The following is a 15566-nucleotide window of genomic DNA, read 5'->3' as shown; positions in this document are numbered from 1 at the left end:
TTAATAACTTTGTTGGTATTAATAATGTTAAATTAGATATTTTGGGTATAATCAAAGCTAGTCTTATAATAGGGGAGACTAATTTAACGTTAGACTTTCATATTGTCTCTAACGGTACTATGGTAAATGAATGTTTACTGGGAAGGAACTTTTTATTAAACCAAAGTAAAACTTTATTTTTTGATAACGGTGAAGTAGTGATAAAACAAAAAGAGTTGTGTTCAGAAAATCAATATATTGCGGACGAGATTAATATGTTAATTGGTGAAAATGGGTTGAATGATGAAACTGATACAAGAAATGAATTAAAAATAGAGTAGGAAGTTGACGACGAGGTAAAAACAAAATTGTATGACCTATTCGTGGAATGTTACGTTAAACCTTTAAGGCCTAGTAAACCCAAAGTTGACTTTGAAATGACTATAAATATAAAACCTAATAATGAACCATTTTATTTTAGACCTAGAAAGTTTTCATATTATGAATAACAACAATTAGAAATAATAATCAACGAATTACTAAAAAATAAAATTATTCAAACGAGTTATTCTCCATATAATTCTCCCATTGTATTAGTTAAGAAAAAAACAGGTGATTTGCGTTTGTGTGTAGATTACAGGGAATTAAATAAGATAACATTAAAAGATAACTTCCCATTACCAAGTATAGAAGATCAAATAAATATGTTAAAGGATAAATATCACTTCACTAAACTTGACTTTAAAAATGCATTCCACCATGTTCGACTTCAAAGAGAATCAATTAAGTTGACTTCATCTGTCACTCACTCTGGACAGTATGAGTATTTAAGGATGTCATTTGGTCTTAAAAATAGTCAACCGGTTTTTCAATGAAATTATAACTTATAATAAAGTTGTTTTAGATTATTCATCTATAGAAGATTCAAGGAATGTAAAAATGAAGCAAACAAGATATTTATAGGAATGAAAAACATGGATATACACAAGATATATTAAGAAAAACGAGTCAGCGCCATAGAGGTAACAGAACGAGACAAGTATATCAAAATATCAGCAAGATCAGTGGAGGTTTCAAGAAATGAAATTCTTAGCTGGAGAGGATGGAACTCTAATAACTCCACAACAGGATATAGAAAAATATGAATGGAATACTTTTTAAATATACTGTGAGGAACCAGCAAAGACGTTTATATGGCCACGGATGAGGTACAATGAAGATGCCTGCCCTCCACCAATGCTACAAGAAGTCGAACGGCAGATTAAAAGACTGAAGAACAATAAATCGTCTGAATTAGATGGGATCAAAAGCAGTGTTTGGAAGGAACGGATTCCTGGAACGAATTCCTTTTTATAAAAAAAGAACGAGGAAATGAACTAGTTCTTTTTTTCAAGGAAAAATAACAAAATTGTTCGTTCCTTTCTAGTTCCAATAATTTACACAGATAATTATGTAAATAATTGAACTTTAGATTTTTTTCAATGTGTATAATGTATATTGCTAATTAGTAATCGTTATCGAGTATTGACGTTAAGACAATCGACATACGTTGGCCAACAATTTAATTTTGAAGAAAATCTCAAAATAAAAATTATAAAATATGTACCTATACTTGTAGTTATATATTATAATTAAAAATTAAAGAAGTATGCATATGAAAAAAAAAAACATAAGTGATTAAATAAGAATTTTTATTTTATTTGGAACTAAAAAAGGAACTCGTTCATTTTCCAAAGGATAGACAAAAGAACGAATTCTTTTTTTTTGAAGGAACAAAGAACGGAAAAAATTCCTTTTTATAAGGAACTTGCCAAACACTGATTAAAAATGAGATTTTGATAGCACTAAATAGAGAAACTATTGCGAGTATACGTGGGAGGCCGTATTAATCCGGAAAATAAATGGGCGGAACGTATAAATTCCGGACCGTATAAATCCGGAACGTATATCGCCGGAATCCAAAAGTGAAAAACCGTATTTGGCCGGAACGTATACCTCCGGAATTAAAAAAAATACTAAACCGTATTTTCCCGGAACGTATTTATCCGGACTGTATAATTCCGGAACGTATATTGCCGGAATCCAAAAGTTAAAAACCGTATTTGGCCGGAACGTATACCTCCGGAATTAAAAAAATCTAATAAACCGTATTTAACCGGAACGTATTTATCCGGACCGTATATTTACGGAAAGTATTGTAAATTGCCTATTTGAAACCCCTGAAAAAGAAAGTTGAGAACTTTATTGCTAGATCTTTATTGCCAGTGTTCATTTTTATTTATTACAAAGATAATATGTGATCATAATTTGGTCATATTATATTATAATAAATTTTGTATAAATAAAAATAAATAATACCCATAATACAATATATTTTTTATTATTCTATTAGTGGTCAATGGAGCGATGAATATGAATTTACTTTACAAAAATGTCAGTTTTTTATTTAAATCTGTTTGTAATTAAAATTATTTCTCTGTAACTTAGGTTAGGTATCTACCAAAAAGTTAGACAGTCTTCACTCAGAACAATTTCTTGTCGTGTGCTTTAAATTTAACACATCCATTACAGTAAAGCTGTTAAATACTTGACGAATTTTTATAATCATTGGATATTTAAAAAAACAACTTTTTTTAAAACATTTAGTACCTTCACAGAGTTGAATTAAATAATAATTAAAACGTATGTCGTATGATCACTCCAGGATGAACGCGTAATTTGTTTTTAAGAAAGTAAACTTTCGAACATTGTGGACCATTCAGTACGCTTCAGAACTATATAATTTGGAGCTTAAAAATAAGATGCAGATACATTAACAAATTACCATATTACATACCATATTATGAGAGCTCGATGGATATTTTTTCAAATAGTTTAAACAGGCAATCTGTTTAATTCATTAATTTATGAAGTTCCTGTTTAATTGGCACATGCAGTTAATTTTTCCAACAATATATATTATTTATTTATTAAATCATCATAACCATTAACCATTACATTGATATAATATAATATATAATATATTATATGATGTTATAATAAAATAGGATGATGTAGTCAAAAAATGCATAGTATCATAAGTACCTACAACAATTGTATATTTATATTATTATTTATTAATAACCAAAAGGGTTTTATATTCATTTTAATTGTATCTTAAATAGGTATAAATAAATTCTTATTGATAGGTATTGCATTAAATAAAAACAATCCAGTTTAGTTATTTTGATGGTTCAAAAAATAGTAGAAAATTGTAATATATTTTAAAATATTAAACATGTATAATAGCTAACTATGTATTATTAGCTTGGGACTTTAAATTTTTAAAGCCTTAATGGCTAATACTTAGGTACATATTATTATTATTATAACGTCTTATCATGTTAATATTCGTATAATAACAATTAATACATTATATTTTAATTTTCCACTATTCCTAAATACCTAATTAACAGGACAACAACGCGCGTTTTTTAACGAAACGTATAGTTCCGGAAAGTATATGCCCGATAATAACTGATCGAAAATACTGATTGCAACACAGACATGTCATATTATTATTGTGTACTGCAACTTGAATAAAAATATGAAAAAAAATAATATTATAGGTGATAAACTATTCTTAATTGAAGGGGTCAATGGACAAAGGTGTTAACTAACATTTTTCCAAAAATGCATTTTATTGCACGAATAAAGGTGTTATAATGTTATAAACATTTTATAACAATTTGATAAGGTTTTATTTAGTGGTTACCATGACGAAATAATACTTCGTCATGGATGCTAGTGATAACTGAACAACGATCAAAAATTCAAAAATTCAAATCAACGACGAACTTTTTATATTCACTATTATTTCTAAATAAATGAATGCGTATTACTAGTTACTATGTTGCTATCAATTTTAAAAGTTTTTTTTTTTTGCGTGATTTCTAACTTTGCTTTTGATTAGATATACGTGAGTATTGTCTCATTCTCATGGTAATATAATAAGTAATTATAAATAAAAAAATGTCATTTTTGTGATCAGCACATGGAAATGCTAGAAGATGTTGGCTGTTTTCCAAGAAAAAATCAACAGTTTCTTGAAATACTTCATAGCTATCACAACATTTTTCAATTAATTTGTATGTCATATTGTGTAGTTTTGTTTGATGAACAATTAAATATTTTAAAACTAATAGAAAAGTTTAATTTAAGAAAATTCTTTGAAAAGTGACTTCTTCCATTCGACATAATGGGCATCTTGTTGGTGCTGGAAGGGATGTAATGCAATTGTTGCAAACCCATGCATGACCACAAGGAATAACAATATGCTGTTGAATATTTGCTGCTCTTGCATTCAAACATACTATGCACGTTGACACTTGTGGAGCTATTGGCAGTTGTGGTTCCTGAATTGGCTGTACAACAGCAGCAGCTTCCACTTCTGGCTCAGAATTTGGATCTACCTCATTGATCCAATTTATATGTCGAGATATATATCTTGATGTGGTATACGAAGTCAATTGCATGAACTGCCACATACTTATGATCCCAGCATCGTATTGGCTTGTGGCATTTTTAAGTCTTTTGGATTGTAATAAATATTTTGCCTTCAGACTCCTAGTAGGTTGAAGATTATTTTCAAGCTGCCTCATTATAACATGGTAATTATTAAATAAATTACTCAAATTACCTATAAGAAAAATGTTATAAGTAAATTTCAGAAACATAAATTATCAGAAGATGCATACTTATTTGTTTGGTAATACATTAGATAATATAAATTATATTATAAAATATTTATCACAATCCATACATATATATAATTAGTATTTTCAGTTTACAAACGTTAAAAATAACTTTTAAAACAAGTAGTATTTAATTAATCATATTGATTTGTTTACTTAAAAATATCCATAGATTGGGATGAGTCACTGAAAATTTTAATCTTAATTTATTGTGGAAACTTTCAATATTATTGTTTGTACGCCTAGGAAGTCCATGAACTGAAATTATCTGAGTTCCCACACGGCGCAACCAATACCTATAGTTAACACAGGTATAAATATATAATAAATAAGTATTATTTATGGTATTCAAATATTCAACTGTACAATACAAACATTACAAACCAAGTATTTACTTAATAAGCTACTATAAGTAATTAGGTTTAGGGTATAGTGTACAGATATTCACCTTTAAATGAATCTAAATATAAGTTATAAAAGTCACTGTGATAGTAAAATACAAAATATACATAACAGTTTCAAGTTACTACTAAAAATTTCTTTTGAATTATTAAAAAAAAAAAAAAAAATACAGTTGATATACTTTGTTTAAATATCGAATTTCGTTAAAATTTGAACTTCAAATGTGTATAAAAAAAATGTATTTTCCTATACATATTTATTAGATTTTTGAATTTCAATCAGAACTACTTATTACTGTACTTTTTAACCAAAAACTAAATTTATACTACCTAAACAAAAAAAAAAATGCTAATAAAAAAAAAATTTTAATATCTACAAATAGCAAAAAAAACCTTTTAAATATTTATAAAAAAATACTATGCATTTTTACTTTTAACGACCTAATTCCCAAAGTACCAATTAGATCCAATTTTCTTCTAGAAAACACCTTTAAATACTGAGTTAAAGTAGAACATCAAAATATTTTACTGCTCCAAAAAATTATGACAAAGAAAAAAAACATAAAACCATTGTACATTAATAGTTTTACAACAATCCAATATGTATTGATTTTTAAATATTAACAACTAATTACCTCTCATAATAGTCAAATAAATTATGCATCGCTACTCCATGGTTGATTGCATACATTTTAATTAATTGAAATGCTCTTTCTATATCCTGATATGGAAGCAGTGGAAGGCCAAATAAAAGGTTTAAGCTTTGCAGTGCAAATTGATTAGTATTTACAAGCCTATAGTATCCTTTACTTTTCATATTTTTAAAAACTGCCTAAAAAGATTTAAATATAAATAACTTAAGTATACTAATCATTAAGCAAAATTATAATAAAAATAAAAATTTGTATTTTTTAGGTAGGTACTTGATTATGGTGGAACCAACAACCAGATGTTCGAGCTTCAGGGAAATATGATTGTAGAACATCTCTAAGTGTAGATTCATAATCACTTATGATAATCCTTGGAGAAATGTTTGCTAAAAGATTATCTTTAACATATCGAAATACACTGTCATATGAATTCCTAGACTTTGATTCCATTAGTGCGAATATAATTGGTATTGACTATAGATAAATAAATAAATGAATGAACATCAATATAATAAAAACAATTGTAAGTTAAATTTTTGTTTTAGGTATAATATACTTACATAATTTTGTATCATAGCATGTACGCTCAATAATTGATAGCCCATGTTTACTGGAACCACTTTAAAAGTAGCGTCTACATGAAGCTCCTCAATTCCAGTACCACAAAAACTTTGTGACAAAACTGGACATGCAAATATCAGGCTAGTTTTACCATCAAGGTCACGAATACAGCTCCTAAATATCGTAATGTCACAACAATTGAATCTTTGAAGATGCCCATTATCAAATAAGGATGCTAGTTCCTGAAGGTTCCCAGGCAATCTAGGCATTACTGACCTACGGGCCAAACGCATTAAAGATTCAGCTGTAGGCTATGGATATAAGCTAGCTGCTATTGGATGCCTAAATCAATAAATAAGTATAAGCAATTATAATTAATTTTTCAATAATAAAACTTCTAAAATTTACCTTAAGCACTCTTCGTCGTAAATTTCTTTTAATAAAATATTTTCAGCAGCAGCTCTTCTTTTTAGTACTGCTTTTAAAGCATCTATTAACTGAGGGGTATCATCTTCACGCTCATGATTAGAGTGAGACCTCATCACTATAATTGTTCCGTCGGCCATCTTTTTCATGGTTCCAGGACTAAAGTGCATGGTACTTTTGCTACATTTGTAATAACTATTGAATAACAATATACAATATTTATGAACTACAAGAATTCATATAAGCTATATTTTCTAATAATTAAAAATTTAAAGCAAAAAAAAAATTTGTAAAATATAATATAGTATTAGGTACCTATTATGTATTTCAAAATAATAAAAAGGATCGAGAGTTAAAAAATAAAAGTATTAACAGTCAATCCACACACATTTAAGCACACCAAAGGATAATTTAATTTAAAATATCAATTTTATAATATCATATTATACACAATATATTTTGTTATATTTAAAATTATTTAATTATATAATAATTAGATTTTAGATTCTAAGCGGAACAATGAATGTATTGATTTTACAATGGAGTGATATTTATTTAATTTTTTTGTGTTTGTTTGGATAATCTGTAGTAGAAAAATAGATTCGATTAGGGGCGGCGCTTACGTTATTCATGAAAAAGTGCGGCATTTTTAAAGGAAATTTATATTAAATTCAGAATCACGCTAGCCGTCGTCGTCGCATCGGCCGGTTCCCCCACTCAATTTCGTGTATGCAGCTCGAGGCCTAGGTGGGAGCAAATGACGACGAGTGTCTGCGGTCGGCGGGTCATAACCATCTATATTGTATAAATCACAACAAAAACCCTTCGTAAACTTCGTGCAAAAATGACTAAGTAAAAAAAAAATATTAGATCATTAAGCACTATAAAGATGTGATATCAATTAATGCTAAGTATATTGAATTTAAGTAAACGTATTTTGTTTCAATAATTTATTTACTTGGCGAGGAATTATTTCTGAAAAAAAAATTTTGATTAATATAAATATTAATAATAATATTATTAAAATAATCATAAATATCTAACGCAGCAATGCTATTATAAGGTGATAAACTCTACAAATTTGAAATTAAAAATCACCTTACAATAAAAATTACCACAATCTCGTTGCTCTAAAAACATTTTATAATTAGTTGCATTGCTTTCAGTTCTAGTAACATATAATAATAAAAATGTAATATTAAAAATAATTTACCGCCCAAAGCACTAGCTTAAAGTGTTTACTGGGAAATACGGCACTGGCCATTTAATTATTTTGTTCATCACACTTTGTTAATTCCTCGCCAAGTAAATAAATTATTGAAACAAAATACGTTTACTTAAATTCAATATACTTAGCATTAATTCATTATATCACATCTTTATAGTGCACTGAACGAAAAAACTAGGTTAAATTAATAATTCTATGAGTTGAATTAATAATAAAATTATTAAAATACGGTCAATAAAGACAATTATTAATAATACAAATTTTATTTTATTAAACTCGCAGTCAATAAATAAAGTTATTGAATTAAAAAAGAAGTTATTAATTTAATAAATTTATTTTATATATTTGGGAAGGAATCTTATCAAAATAGTTTATTAAACTGATCATGTATTTATTCATTCTATTGTTAAAAACTATTAAATTAATCATACTTCTTTTTTAAAAATTTAAATATATTTATTGAATAAATAAATTGAATTTAATTGATTTATTAAAATAAAAATCCTATTTTATTTTAAATACCAATAATAATTTACTATTGGTTTTTAACCATTTTTTTAACCATTTATCAATATTTATCATTGAATTATAGTATGGAACATACTAGGAGTAAATAATATTAAAACCACATAAACGTAGTCAAATAACAGCTTAAGTATTTAAATAACAGTTTATACAACAAGTAGTTATTAAAACATTTTATTAACAGTAAAATAATATATTCATCCAACACATCAGTAAGATAAAATTTAAAAATGTATAAGTATTTTAACTTAATTTGTATAATTAATAATAATAAAAGATAATAATGATAACATTTGAGAACAAAAAAAAGTATAAAAATTACCCCAAATTGTTAACCAATAACCGGAAACTAATACATTTTATTAAGTATTGTTTTTTTTTTCGTAAGTTTTTAGTTGGGAAATTGTTTGGTTAACTTGTATACAAGGCTTATCATAAATAGTTTTAATCTTAAAATAGTATGTTTGAATAAATAACCAAAAGTTTGAAGATTCTAGCGGATATTCAATATTAAAAACATAGAAAATATTAAAGCATATTTCAATGGCTTTTACAATGGTATTTATAATATATTTAATGCCATCGAAGTACACCATTATTTGTTTAGGATCATTAATTTCACCAACTATCAACAAGCATGGTTGAATTTTTGTATTTTTTTTAGATAATAATTCCTCCAATTCTGCACTAGTTTTTCCTAATATGACAAAACTATTTTGAGAATCTCGAATTGAAAACTTCTTCAATGAAATTTTGCCATTTTCATCTCTTGTTGTCTTTTTAGATGTTGGAATAAACACCGAATGAAGAAGGAAGAATAGAACAGCATTTTTACAATCTAAAATCAAAAAAAATCTTTAATTATAATATAATATTCTTAAAAACAAACAATATATTGAATTATTTACTTTCAGTTAAGTGTGCAGTTTTTGACATTTCATCTAATTGTTTTTTTGAACTAGGGTCTTTTATTTTTTCTTTCAGTACAGTTAATACATTTGCCTGAGATTTTTCAAAGTTTTCAATAAAATTGCAGTTAGGATACATTTTTTTGAAATCAATATTAACCTAGAAAAATATATTTTAAGATACAAAATTAATGAAATACAAAAGTACAAGACAATGAAATTTGTTAATATAAATTTCTCACAAGTCTATATCCCATTGGTTCTTTAAAGTGCTTCCAATGAAGAAAAATATTTCCCTCCTCTTTAATATTTTTTAATCTATAATTAGTTGTTTTCAACCATATTGTTTCTATTTCAGGCCATGTAAGTACTTCATGATGCAATTGTGAAATATATATACTGACATCTTCAATTTCTGGAAATAATTAAGTTATAAACATGGAAAATGCATTTAAGACATATTTAAATTTGTTATATAAATACCTATCATTTTATCAAATGATGATGATGATCGGTTTGTAGGCAAATTTGTTTCTGTTGACTGATATATTTTCTTATCAACTAGACCATGGTTTTGTAGTTGTTTGATGGTATTGAAGTACTTAGAATAAATTTTCCCTTTAGGAGTTTTATTAATGGAATCTTTAATGAAGTATATGTCCTAAAATAAAATAAACTGTATAATATTGTTTCAAAGTTAGTCTTAGTTTATACTATTGAAAACTCTTACTTTTAATTCAGTGGGGAATTTAGCAACAATTGTGTCTCCTATAACATTTGCTAAAGTAATAGACATTGATATTTTTGCTTTTATAATATGATTTATGATAGCAGTTACAATTATTGATCTGCATGAATCATTTAAACAATTATGTTGATGGAAATAATCAATTACATAGGCACACTGATTATTTTCTTCAAATACAGTTTCAAGACAAAATGATGTTTTTGACTGAGGAATAGATAAAGGTAACGCTGACGTTATTGATGAATCAGATATATTGGTCAAAGTATTTATGTCCTTTTCCGAAAACGTATTTTGCCATAACTTAAGACTTTTTTCAAATTTAATTATTATGCCAAGTGGATAAAGCAATAAAAGTTTCTCTATATGATGTACTTGCATGTTCTTTAACGCTGCTATATCAATGTAATTATCTAAAAAAATTATTTAATAAAAGTTAAAATGCATTTAAAATGACTATATAACAGTTTACCTATGCAAGTTTGATGCAGAAACACTAGATCCCATGACTCTAAGATAACTTTAACTTCATTATTTTCTATTGTTGGAAATAACATATCCATCTGTTGTTTCTGATCCATACTGATATTAACAAATAGTGGTTTTTGCCATAACTTAAGACTTGTTTCAAATTTTATTATTATGCCAAGTGGATAAGACAATAAAAGTTTTTCTACATGATGTACTTGCATGTTTTTTAACGCTGCCATATCAATATAATGATCTAAACAAATTATTAAATTATAGTTAAAATACATTTTTAAACTAGTAGGTATATTAATAATTTACTTATGCAAGTTTGATACAGAAACACTAGATCCCATGACTCTAAGAGGACTTTAACTTCATTATTTTCCAATGTTGGAGATAACATATCCATCGGTTGATTCTCATCTACACTGATATTATCAAATACATTTGAACAGTTGTCTGGTAACTGATATGATTGGCTCATTGTGACTTTAATTTAAATAGTGTAAAATATAAGACTTAAGAATACATTAATAAGATAAAAAATCAAATATCAAGAAAGTAATTAATAGGTAATTAAATTTAAAAATAAATGTATCTATTTAAGATACATGCAGTTATATCTAACTAAATACATATAATATGCATTTACATTAGAAATATTCTTTTAATCGAATCATTAATGATCCATCCAAAACTGTATTAATGTTTATTGGTGGACCATTAAAATCCTCTATTGGCATAGCTGTAGTAAGAATTTCAGATTTATTTTTGTCGATCTTATATGATTTCAAATGTTCAACATAGCAATCAACTCTAATTTGTTTAAGAATTAATATGATTTCATTTGTTGTGTTTACTAGAATAATTTCTAAAATTTCATAAAAACTAAGTTCATATGTAAATTTTGTTACATAATATCCAATTCTATACACTGTACCTTTAAATTTCAATTGTGAGTAACAGTCATATATTTTAAATGTATCCCCTAATCTGCCAGCTAGTATCTCATGGTAACTACAGTCAATTTTATGTTTATTAGCTTTAATAACATCATCATCTTTTGTCCCGTTTAATAAAAAATCTGCAAATTTTAACTGGCATTTTTTTGCTAATGATAGGGTTATATTTTTTCTTGATGTTATAGCACGGGCATACATTTTAAGTTCTCTGTGTTTCGATTCATATTTGAAACACCAAAAATGCCTAGGTGGTCCAGATTTTTGAATTATTGAAGGATAATGAGTTAAGAAGTGGTGTTTAGGTTTTAATGTGTCTTTAAATAATGTAACATAATCTAAATTATGTTTTTTTATGAGTCGTTTAAGGCAAGCTATTAAATCTTGTGTCAGCTTATGTGACATTAATATGTCAATAATCTCCAGAAAGTTTAAAAAAAATAGCCAAGTATCATCGTTATTAGGTATTAAATCACCTATCATTAAGGGTAAAAAATGAATAAAACACATCATTTCTCTAGCCGACATTTTTAAATGAAAATTTAATAAATGGTGTTTTTCAATGGTATGAGAGTTATTACCTATTTCTATGGCACCATAATTAAAATATTGTTTCCTATTATTTAGTGTTTCCAAGGAAATGATTTTAACATCTGAAATGTAATATTTAAGTATGTGGCATACATTGTAGTGACAAACACCTTCAAAAAGATCATGCATAACATCAATATAGTAATTTGTTGTAACGTGGAAAGAATCAATTTGATTCAAAATACATTCTTTGTATATACCTGTTACCTTAAAGTCATTTATTTCAACATCTGTTTGATAATTATGAACATCTCTAAGCATTGATTCATCTTCTACAGCCAAATGTTTGGTCAATGATTTGTTTACTTTGCAAAATCGACAGTAAAAATTAGCAGAAAATGACTTACTAAAATCACATATACAATTTAGACCCAAGTTATCTCCAATAACTAATCCCAAAATAAAATGCACGTTTTTTTTACCAGACGATGTGTTTATAGAAATCCCATCTCTTTCTAAGCTATTCAATTCATCAACTAAATTCTTAAAACATAAATCATTTCCAAAATGTTTTAAATCTTTTGCTTTAATTAAAGCAGCTAAAAATATTTCTGAAATTTTTGAGTTGTTTTTACTCAGAGGAAAACTATAATATACAGCAGATATAGATTGAAAATTTGCATTTGAACCTAAGGGATTGTTGATTTCAAAGTCATCAATATATATGAAATAAGGAAGAACTATTTTATTTTGATATAATTTTACTTTATCTTTCCATAAAGACCCTTGAATGAAATTAGATAAAAAACTATCATCTGAGATATTTAAATTATCATATAATTGTAATGTTTGAATAAGTAAATCATTTTTTTCATAATATTTTTGAAACTGGAATTTTAATGGAAATAAAATTCCCTTTGTATTTATTTCATCATACTCATTTTCACCAGCATGAGACACAAAATTGATTTCATTATTTATTGTGAATTGCACAATATCTGCAGTTAATTCCTTGTTAGACAACCACTTGTTCAACTTATATTCACTACCACAATACTTAAAAAGTGAAGAAATTTCAGATATAATCATATTTGTGGTTGATATTAATAAAGGATCATTAATCTTATCTACTAAAGTACCTTTGAGCAATAATATAATTGAATTTAATATTTTATCAGAAATTTCACATTGAATATTTAAAATATCTTTTCTAGAAAAGTTATTATTATTATGTAATTGAAGACTAAATTTAACAGCTGACACATTTAGAAAATCTAAAGCTTCTTTTAAATTAAAATGATTAGTATTCAACAATGGTGAAGTGATACTACTATTATTTAACATATTCATATTTGTATCAATTAATGGTGCACAAGAAGTATTAATATGACTTGGGTTTATCATGGTATTTGTCGAGGTATTTGTATTAAAATCACTATTAACTTCAGTAAGTTTAGAACTATTATTGTGTATCCTAAGTATATGCCTTCTAAGACCATTCAAATTTTGAAATGTTTGAGAACAGTTGCTCTCAGAACACTCATATGAGCTTAAAGGATCAAGAAAATGCATAAATTTATAGTGAAAAGCCAATGCCGAAAATGTATCTACACTAATTTTACAAATAAAACAAATCATAATTCTAAGTCAAAAGTTATTACTTATTACCTTTATTATGGTTTTATCTATTTAAAGCTGTATTCAATTTACAATATTTTTAAAAGCACAATGCACCTGTAAAATGGTAAAATTACTTTAGTATATTAAATAAGTTATATTATAGCCTATAGGGCATGAAACTAGTTGCATTTCCATATTTTTTTTGTTTATTGGATTTGCTGTTATAGCGATTTAAATCCAGTCCATAACCTTATAATGTACACATTTTGTAACATTACATGCATAATTGCATGTTGGTATATATATTTACTAAATTTATAAAGCATTAAGTTCCAAGCCGTAGACTAAGGGCTGTATTCATAGTTGGAGAAATAGTATTGCTAAAGCTATATACTTATAACTAAAATGAGATTCATAAACGAGATTGAGGGTTTGGCTTAAGAAAGGAAAAAGTATAAGGTAGGTACTTAAATTAAGGTTAGTCGAGACCTACCTTAAGCATTGCTTAAGTTATCATCACAATTTTTTTATTTTTTAAATTAAGAAAACTAGCTTAAGCAATACTTATTTTTAAGCATCAAATATGAATACAGCTCTAACAATATTTAAAAAATCATTACTTACCACAACACGCCAGTCAACAGGACAGGACTAAGTAAGAACTAACTATACCTATAGTTAGTTCTGTAGTAGCTGACAGCTGTATAGTAACTATTAACTAATAACTGTAACTTGTAAATTGGAAACTGACAAACTGTATATAGGTAGTAACTGTAAGAAGACAACTCGTAAGTTGCAAACTGTATAAGTAGGTAGTACCTTACGAGTAACGGCCAACTGTAACTAAGATATTGTAACACCAACGACCGACTGCAGAAGACATCAAAACAATACAGTAATAAACGATAGTAGGTATGATAATATGACGATATTTGAATCAATAAATAATATTTATACATTTTACTATACTATTTATTATTTTACCTACTTACTAAGGAAAACCCAACGGGCAACGGGTATAAATAATAATAAAACTGGCATCATTGCCATAGGTTGGGTTTTTTTTCTAAAAATCTATTTTCATTATAAACTTATAGCTCGATAAAATTATTTTCTTGAATTTAAAATAAATATTATTAATTTTACAAACTCAAATTATTTAATTAAATACAATTTTACTTGAACTAATAAAAACAAAAATTATTTTATTATATTTATACAAATAAGTAACAGTATAGGTTTTATTGAATTAATTAATCATTGTTGATTTAATAAATTCAAAATACTTGATTCCATAAAATTTTAATTAATTTAATCAAAATATCATTGAATGAATAATAATTTGATTGAAATTATGAAAAATCATTGATTGATAATTAATAAAATATATTTGTTGATTTGTATAGTATTTTTTCGTTCAGTGTGCTTAATGATCTAATATTTTTTTTCTTAGCCATTTTTACAAGAAGTTTACGAAGGGTTTTTTTTTTGATTTATACAATATAGATTCACTCTAGTGTAAAACTTTCAAAGTTGGAAAACGAAGCATTATTTCAACTACCTACTTATCGTGTACACGGAAACAAATTTTATAAAAAAAAACACATCCGCTCAGAATCTAATATAAAATAATATATAATGTATACATAAAATTATTTATAAAAAAATGTAATAGTTATAATGTGTATTAGCTTAATGAACTATGGTTAAAAAAAAATCGGTATATATTATATATATAGTATATTTTTATTATAATATGATGTGTGATTAGGTACTTACGTGATTCCATTTTTTTTACCATTATTGTCATATCGGTATCCATCATGGTT

At 26.3% G+C, this 15566-nt stretch overlaps 3 protein-coding genes across 5 annotated transcripts; all 3 read right to left on the bottom strand.

Annotated features, from left to right (window-relative positions):
* Positions 1-3133: 3133 nt before the first annotated feature.
* Positions 3134-7553, bottom strand: LOC132948964 (uncharacterized). Of its 2 annotated transcripts, none has more exons than XM_061019683.1 (7): positions 7066-7553; positions 6733-6945; positions 6324-6666; positions 6037-6237; positions 5749-5945; positions 4869-5008; positions 3134-4657 (listed from the first exon to the last, which is right to left on the bottom strand). In XM_061019683.1, the coding sequence occupies exons 3-7, from the start codon at positions 6615-6617 to the stop codon at positions 4170-4172; spliced, it is 1320 nt and encodes a 439-aa protein (XP_060875666.1). In that variant the 5' UTR covers positions 6618-6666; positions 6733-6945; positions 7066-7553; the 3' UTR covers positions 3134-4169. The 2 variants fall into 2 exon arrangements, with proteins under 2 accessions (XP_060875666.1, XP_060875667.1); XM_061019684.1 differs by having other exon boundaries at positions 7374-7553.
* A 1284-nt stretch (positions 7554-8837) lies between these two features.
* LOC132948940 (uncharacterized) lies at positions 8838-14673 on the bottom strand. 2 transcript variants are annotated; one of them, XM_061019641.1, is made up of 9 exons: positions 14362-14673; positions 13786-13851; positions 10946-11116; positions 10629-10880; positions 10142-10569; positions 9895-10072; positions 9654-9826; positions 9412-9571; positions 8838-9341 (listed from the first exon to the last, which is right to left on the bottom strand). In XM_061019641.1, exons 3-9 carry the CDS (start codon positions 11109-11111, stop codon positions 8866-8868), a joined length of 1833 nt encoding a protein of 610 aa, XP_060875624.1. In that variant the 5' UTR covers positions 11112-11116; positions 13786-13851; positions 14362-14673; the 3' UTR covers positions 8838-8865. The 2 variants fall into 2 exon arrangements, with proteins under 2 accessions (XP_060875624.1, XP_060875623.1); XM_061019640.1 differs by having other exon boundaries at positions 13786-14673.
* LOC132949103 (uncharacterized) lies at positions 11281-13206 on the bottom strand. Its single transcript, XM_061019887.1, has 2 exons — positions 13055-13206; positions 11281-12763 (listed from the first exon to the last, which is right to left on the bottom strand). The coding sequence occupies exons 1-2, from the start codon at positions 13204-13206 to the stop codon at positions 11281-11283; spliced, it is 1635 nt and encodes a 544-aa protein (XP_060875870.1).
* Positions 14674-15566: the final 893 nt, after the last annotated feature.

This window comes from Metopolophium dirhodum, chromosome 7 (genome assembly GCF_019925205.1).
Source record: "Metopolophium dirhodum isolate CAU chromosome 7, ASM1992520v1, whole genome shotgun sequence".
Taxonomy (NCBI): domain Eukaryota; kingdom Metazoa; phylum Arthropoda; class Insecta; order Hemiptera; family Aphididae; genus Metopolophium; species Metopolophium dirhodum.
The sequence above is the reverse complement of the archived record's forward strand: the minus strand, read 5'-3'. Positions and strand labels throughout refer to the sequence as shown.